We start from the raw sequence: 7,829 nt of genomic DNA, 5'->3' as shown, positions 1-7,829 counted from the left end.
TTATACAAAAGTTTAATTTTGATATTCTTTTATACCATCATTTAATTACATTAATTCCTTTAGATGATAATTCACATAATAAATATAAAAAATAATTATTTTTATCAATTTAATATTACATATAAGTATATTTTAAACCCATATGTAACTCTAAATGCTTTAAATACTACAATAATATAGATTATTTTTTAGGATTATTATGTGTAAAAAAAATTAAAATTCGTCAAAAAAAAATTTTGACATTATTTTAACTGTGAAAATATGTTAATGAAAGTTTTGTCAAAAATAATATTTTTGACATATAAGTAATTGTAAAAAAAGTTTAAATTTTATTTTAATAAATATTGGCCGTAAAAAATAATTTGTTAGAAAAATTTGAGAATATATTTTTTGTGATACTTATTAATCGTTAAAAATACTATTTATTTTGACACTTATTGACCATAAAAAATTTTCAACAAAAATTTTTAACAAAGAATGAGATGAGATTTTGAAACTGAAGAATAAACTGAAATTTCAAAGATGAAGAATGAATAATATAATCTTAAATTGAGAGTAGTGTGATGTCAAAATTGACGGAGTTCAACGAAGAAAAAGAATAATAAAATAAATTAAAAATAAATAAGTATCAAAATTGAGGAGTAATTTTCTACAATCAAATTATTTATCAAAAAATATAAAAAATTTAATATTTATGATATTTATCAAAAATATATATTAATTTTTACATTTAACTATAGCCGTTAAAAAAAATCATATTAAAATAGCACTCTTTTCTTACCGTGAAAATGAAATTTATCATATACATATATTTGCTCTGTAAATTAGAATTAGTATTTCTTTTTTAATACAATTCAAATTCCTCTTAGATATTATTGAATGCATCTCTTTTGCTATGCCAACTTCCTTATTAGTCATAAGCTTAATTTGACTCGATCAATATTATTGTATTAAATTTTCTTTCTTTTTTTTTAAGATTTTGTGGTAGACTATAGGGTCATTGAAGTTCTACATATAGCCCAGCTAAGATTGAGCTATACTCAACTCACCACATTATATTCCTCTCTCTCTCTCTCTCTCTCTCTCTCTCTCTCTCTCTCTCTCTCTCTCTCTCTCTCTCTCTCTCTTCTGGACATAGACACATACATACAATGGCAGATATTCTTAGTGAAGAACAGATTGTTGACTTCAAAGAAGCCTTTGGCTTGTTTGACAAAGATGGAGATGGTCAGTATAGTATTATTCATTAGGCATATATGTATGTATCTGTTATATATGCACCTGAATTGTTCTTCTTTAATTTAAATTGATAGAATAACATAATTCTCAGCAACATCATCATATATATATATATATGTGTGTGTGTGCATGTTGTATGTTGAATATTCACTGAATATATAGGTTGCATTACTGTTGAGGAACTTGCCACTGTGATCCGTTCATTGGATCAGAACCCAACTGAAGAAGAGCTTCAAGATATGATTACTGAGGTTGATGCTGATGGCAATGGAACCATTGAATTTGATGAGTTCTTGAACTTGATGGCCAAGAAAATCAAAGTAACTAAGCATTATTATTATTATTATTATTATTATTATTATTATTATTATTATTATTATTATTATTAAGTCATTTCTTCTTCATTACTATAAGTCAATAATCAATTTATGATTATCAAATTAAAGTTGTAATAAGTTATTTTTGGTGTTCTTTTCCAATGTTTTAGGACACTGATGATGCAGAGGAGGAACTCAAAGAGGCTTTCAAGGTTTTTGACAAAGATCAAAATGGTTTCATATCAGCCAGTGAGGTATATATTATTTTTGTTCTTTTCTATTTTTCTTTCATTTTTAATATATATTATAACTGATGATTTCTATCATATCATATCATGTATATTCATTTTTAAGACTTTCACTTTCTGACATATTTGACAAAGCGAGAGATTCTATAGAACATAAACAAAGCAAGTAGGCCCAATATGTTGCAAAACTAGTTTACAAGGTCTTAAGGGACTACAGCTCTATATTTAAACTGTTATTATTATTTACATGATTTTTAATTTATACATAAATTTGTGAATTTGTAAATCCTGTATATATAATTATATATGTAGAACTAATATAGGATAGGATAGTAATCCGTACATTTCCGCATGCAATGAATATTAGCTGTCTCATTAGAAAATTAATTGGAGTTTGACATTTTTGAGAGAGAGCTGTAGGGAATCTCACATTTCTCTAGACCTATCTTATTATTTTACTAAATTCGTAACCCTTTGTGTGTGTGAATTTTCATTAGAAATATCAAATATCCCATATGTGTGAATTATCAGCATCTTGAATTACATTTATATATAAGCTAAGTAATTTATTTAATGGGTGTGGTTAATTTATTGGTGTGCAGTTGAGACATGTAATGATAAATCTAGGTGAAAAGCTAACTGATGAAGAGGTGGAACAGATGATCAAAGAGGCAGATTTGGATGGTGATGGTCAAGTTAACTATGATGAATTTGTCAAGATGATGATGGCCGTTAGATGAAATTAATAAAATTCCCTCATCATAAATACATAATTTTTTTGTTATCTTCAAAATTCATTTGGGCTTTAATTTATAGTTTATTATTCCGATTTCCAACCTAGTTTCCCTCACAGGAAAATAAGTTAGTTAGTTTAATTTAATTTAGAAAAAATTTCAAGTGTATTAGAAATACCAGTGTTTCAATTATTTTAACCGTTGATCTAAATTATAAAAAATATATATAATATATATTAATTGAAATCAATGCTTAAAATAATTAGAACACCGATATTCTTGGTATACTTGAAATTTTTCCTTTAATTTAATTTGTGTGTATTTTCTGCCTTTACTTGTTGTAGTAGTTTCCTCCCATGTTGTGAATGAATGACCTGCTTTTAGAGTAACTTCCCCTGCCACAACAAACCTACATTTCTTTCATTTGTTCAACTCCAACTTGAAGCTTTTCTTTCAATTCTAGTTCAGCATTATTGTTTATTTATTGATATATCTTAATGTTCTCTAGTTACTTGGAAATGTCAAGCTTATGGTAACGTTGATTAAATGAAAATTAACGGAGAGATATGAATGCAAAAGGATTTTTTATTTTAATATTAAAGAGTGAATAAAATTTTATGTTAATATTATAAAAAATGAGATTTTACAGTATTTTAAGGGCGCTGTTTTGTATAAATACAATACGTAAAATATGTACTATACTGACAATATACAGTCTTTGTTTTATAATTTAATATTAAAATAATATGCACTCTATGTATTGTCTTTATAAATTAAAAAAGTTCTGATTTGATAATCTGTTCTCTACTAATTCAATAGTTGTCATAATTTTACAAAACACTGTAACTTTTAATATTAAAAAATTATACCAATTTTTATCTAACAAAAAAAATGAACCAATACAAAATATTGAAATATTACTCTCACTATATATTAGACAAAACCATAATTTTGGGAAACCAAATACCATGTTGTTCCAAAATGAATAGTGATCATCACTATTTATTAGATAAAACCATAATTCTGAAAAACCAAATACCATGTTCCAAAATCAATAGTGATCATGCTTTTGACTTAGGCAACATTTTCGTCTCCGCATCCCAGCCACTTTCTAGCCGTTATCTTTTTCAGTTTTGACGAACGACGAACCCTTCTACTTCCTCTCTTGTCCTTTAATTTTACTCTTGTTCATTGATTTTTTTAAGTTGTTACTGTATTAGTTTAGATGTTTAGTCATTAATTCTCTTGTTGGATTTAGTTTTTGTTCGGTATGTCGGGTACCGGACGGTTCAGAGTGATCCTCGGGTGGATAGGTGGGGTGTGGCCTGGAACCGAGTCGCGAGGGTGGAGTTGGAGTAGCCAACGTCCCGAGCTCCTGATGTGGAGGGGGTGTCACCTGCAAAGACACTCTGACGCTCTAGTCAGTTGAGTGTGCAGGCGAAAAAGGGATAAATTGATGTGTGTCGTACCTTAGGGGTCCCACAAGAGGAAACCCACCTTCCTCGACTCCCTACTGCGCGAAAGGTCAGGAAGATGTTAATAGGTTTAGTTCGGTTGGTGGTGCCTTGTGGAAGTTGGCGTTCTCTTGGCACTTGACACATTTTCTCACGAACTCTTTGGAGTCCGTCATCATCGACGGCTAGTAATATCCAGCCCTGATGAGCTTTCTTACTAGGGCTTTGCCCCCAATGTGGTGGCCGCAGCACCCCTCATGGACTTCTCTGAGTACGTAGTCTGTTTGGTCGGAATGCAGACACTTCAACAAGGGCTGGTTGAATCCCTTTTTAAACAGTTGACCTTGTACGATCGCATATTTGGCCGCCTCCCTTCTCAACGCTTTGGCCGCCTTCTCGCCGTTAGGGAGCTTGCATTGGGTCCATCCAGGATGGGTTTGTCTTTGTTAGGTGGAGGGCAACTGCTGGTTCCTTTATCATGCCTTGAATGAGAGACCAGTTGCCCGCTCTCGGTTTTGTGCTTGCTAGCTTGGATAGGAGGTCTGCCCGTGTGTTCCTTTCCCTCGGAACGTGCTGGATCGTGACCTCCTCGAATTGTTTGCTCAACTCTTTGACCTTCTCCAAGTACTTCTGTAACAGTGAGTCTCTGGCTTGGTAGCTTCCATTCACTTGAGAGGTGACGACCAGTGAGTCACTGCACACTTCCAACCTCGTGGCTCCGACTTCTTTAGCTAGGATTAAGCCGCCCAATAGGGCCTTGTACTCTGCTTGGTTGTTTGATACCGGAAACTCAAACTTGATCGATTGTTCGTATATGACCCCGGCAGGGCTTTCCAAGATGATTCCGGCACCTCCGGACGTTTGGTTGGAGGCCCCGTCTACGTGGAGCCTCCACCGTATGCCCGTTTCCTCGGTTGGGTCCTCCGTTACTTCTACTAAGAAGTCGGCCATTGCTTGTGCCTTAATCGCATGCCGGGGCTCATACCGCAAGTCGTACTGGGATAGCTCGATAGCCCAAGTCATTATTCTTCCTGTTAAGTTGGGTTTCTGGAGTACCTGGCGGATTTCCTGGTCTATTCTTACGACCACTTGGTGACCTTGGAAGTATTGCCGCAATCTGTGGGAAGAGGTTAGGAGTGCCAGTGCTAGCTTCTCTAGTTTGCTGTATCTCAGCTCTGCTCCTTACAATGCTCTGCTCATGAAGTAGATTGGTTGCTGCACCTTCCCTTCTTCCCGTACCAGAACCGCCGCCATCGCTTCCTCTGTTATGGCCAGATACAGGTATAGCGGTTCTCCAACCTTGGGCTTCCCGAGTACGGGTGGTGTTGCTAGGATCTCTTTGAAATGATTGAATGCTTCCTCGCACGCCGGGATCCATTCGAATGCTATCCCCTTTCTCATCAAGTTGAAAAATGGCAGGGCCTTCGCTGCCGACGCCCCGAGGAAGCGGGATAGTGCGGTGAGCCTTCCCAACAATCTATGAACGTCTTTGACACAGCCCGAGCTCTTTATTTGGAGTATAGCTTGACACTTTTCTGGGTTGGCCTCCACCCCTCTTTGGGTTATCATAAATCCTAGGAACTTTCCTGCCTCCATGGCAAAGGCACACTTGAGTGGGTTGAGCCTCATGCCGAGTTGTCGGAGGGAAGAAAACACATTTCCTAGGTCGCCTAAGAGGTCCTCATGCCAGGTGGTCTTCGCGAGGATATCATCGACGTACACTTCCACCATTTTTCCTATGAGGTCGTTGAATATCTTGTTCATTACCCTTTGATATGTGGCCCCTGCGTTCTTGAGGCCGAACGGCATTACTTTGTAGCAATATATTCCCCCCGGTGTTACGAACGCTATTTTCTCTTCGTCAGGCCGGTGCATCGGTATCTGATTGTAGCCGGAATAAGCATCCATGAAGCTCAGATACCGATATCCTGCTGCCGCATCGACGAGCGCATCAATGTTGGGTAGGGGGTAGCAGTCCTTGGGGCATGCTTTGTTGAGATCGGAGTAGTCCACACACATCCTCCATTTTCCACTGTGCTTTCTTACTAGAACCACACAAGACAGCCAGGTCGAGTAATCGAGTTCTCGAATAAATCCTGCTTCGAGGAGGCTAGCCATCTGCTTGGCCACCTCCTCTGCTCTTTCTGTCGACATCTTTCTTCTCCTCTGAGCCACCGGTCTGGCCTCCGGCTTGACGGCCAGATGATGTGACATGAGTTGGGGGTCTATCTCTGGCATGTCGACTGGTGTCCAAGCAAATAGGTCGCCGTTGGCCCTGATTATTTCCACTAGAGGTTCCTTCAATTCATGTGGGAGGTTTCTGTTCACGAAGGTGAACTTCTACTCCGTGTCCCTGACCCTAAACTTTTCCAAGTTCCCCTCCGATTCGGGTATGGGCTTGTCGCTGACTCTAGCATCCAGGTCAGCGAGAAACACTCCTGATGCTTCTTTAGATTTCTTTCTTAAGGAGAGACTGGCGTTGTCGCAAGCGACTGCCATTTCCAAGTCTTCTTTTATGGATCCTACGGATCCGTCATCAGCGACGAACTTCATTATCAACATCTTTGTACTGATCACTGCCCCGAGATCGCTAAGGGTTTTCCTCTCTAGGATGACGTTGTAGGCCGTGGAGTCTTGCAGAACCACAAAGTCGGCCATTACTGATTTTCGCCCCTGTCCTAGTCCTATGGATACCGGCAGGGAGATTATCCCATCGGGCTTGATGAAGTGGTCGCCCAATCCTACAACGCCGTGCTGGTGAGTCTTTAAGTCGGCATCCCGTAGACCCAAGGCATCGAACACGTTGCGGAACATAATATCGAGTCTGCCCTAGTATCTACAAGGATCTGCTTGATGAGACCGGTTCCCACTCTGGCCGTGATGACCATGGGGGGGGGGTTCGGCGATCTCGTCGAACCATTGGTCTTTCGGACCGAACAAAATGGACGGAGGCCTTTTGGAGCTTCGCGTGGAAGACGACGAAATTGCCAGGACTTTGGCGTCTTTCTTGTGTGCCGACTTCGACCTCAGAACCGCGTTTCTTGCTGCTACCACGTTTACTATAGTAAGGCCGTGGTCGTTGTCCTCTGGCTCTTGACGTCGCTTAATCGCACGGGTCTTGTCCTCTCCCTCGTGGTCGCGATTTCGTCTCCTCGACTCCCTGATGAGGTGGAAGAATTCGGCTAGTTTTCTGTCCCGGATTGCCTGTTCCAGGGCATCCTTCAGGTTGAAGCAGTCCTGTGTCTTATGTCCATAGCCCTTATGATAATCACAATAGAGGCTCTTGTTCCCCCCGGTTCGGTCCTTTAGAGGTCGGGGCTTCGACAAGATTTCCTTCTCGGCTATCTGTTGATAAACTTCTATGATGGGGACAGTGAGGGGAGTGTAATTGGTGAACTTCCCGACCCGAGGAAACGGCCTTGGTGTCTTGCTCGGAGTGCCGTTTCTGGTGTGTTCCTTCTGCCTTTCTCCGCTACCGTGCTGCCGTGGTTGATTGTAGGAGGGCTGCCGCTTGTTGGCAGCCACGACTTGACTGACTTCTTCATCGTTGATATATTCCTTGGCAATGCTTTGGATCTCCTGCATCGTCCACATTGGCTTCGTGGTGAGGTGCTTCCTAAACTCCTCATTCAGAAGTCTGTTCGTCAGACACAGACTGGCCACCGAATCGGTTAGGCCATCTATTTCCAAACACTCATCGTTAAATCGGTCCAAGTATTTTCTGGTCGGCTCACCGTGCCTTTGTGTCACCCCGAGTAAGTTTATCGAGTGTTTCGCCTTCGCGATTCGAGTAGTGAATTGGGCCAAGAAGGCACAGCTGATTAAACCACCGTAGGG

General features: G+C 39.2%; 2 protein-coding genes across 2 annotated transcripts; one reads left to right on the top strand and one right to left on the bottom strand.

Moving 5' to 3' along the window:
- The first annotated feature begins 1,047 nt into the window (after window positions 1–1,047).
- On the top strand, window positions 1,048–2,946 carry LOC112711150 (calmodulin-5/6/7/8). Its single transcript, XM_025763723.3, has 4 exons — window positions 1,048–1,227; window positions 1,402–1,559; window positions 1,727–1,810; window positions 2,407–2,946. Exons 1-4 carry the CDS (start codon window positions 1,152–1,154, stop codon window positions 2,542–2,544), a joined length of 456 nt encoding a protein of 151 aa, XP_025619508.1. The 5' UTR covers window positions 1,048–1,151; the 3' UTR covers window positions 2,545–2,946.
- Window positions 2,947–4,394: 1,448 nt separating this feature from the next.
- LOC140175155 (uncharacterized) lies at window positions 4,395–5,015 on the bottom strand. The gene has a single exon (XM_072202088.1). The coding sequence runs from the start codon at window positions 5,013–5,015 to the stop codon at window positions 4,395–4,397; it is 621 nt and encodes a 206-aa protein (XP_072058189.1).
- Window positions 5,016–7,829: the final 2,814 nt, after the last annotated feature.

The sequence above is a fragment of the Arachis hypogaea genome, chromosome 9 (genome assembly GCF_003086295.3).
Source record: "Arachis hypogaea cultivar Tifrunner chromosome 9, arahy.Tifrunner.gnm2.J5K5, whole genome shotgun sequence".
NCBI lineage: Eukaryota > Viridiplantae > Streptophyta > Magnoliopsida > Fabales > Fabaceae > Arachis > Arachis hypogaea.
This window is presented reverse-complemented; position numbering and strand designations above follow the sequence as displayed.

Bases quoted from the DNA above. Each gene is read 5' to 3' on its own strand.
- LOC112711150 (XM_025763723.3), top strand. From the start codon at position 1,152: ATGGCAGATATTCTTAGTGAAGAACAGATTGTTGACTTCAAAGAAGCC. The intron at 1,560-1,726 runs GTAACTAAGCAT...CCAATGTTTTAG, and splicing joins TGATGGCCAAGAAAATCAAA to GACACTGATGATGCAGAGGA. The intron at 1,811-2,406 runs GTATATATTATT...ATTGGTGTGCAG, and splicing joins GTTTCATATCAGCCAGTGAG to TTGAGACATGTAATGATAAA.
- LOC140175155 (XM_072202088.1), bottom strand. From the start codon at position 5,015: ATGACTTGGGCTATCGAGCTATCCCAGTACGACTTGCGGTATGAGCCC.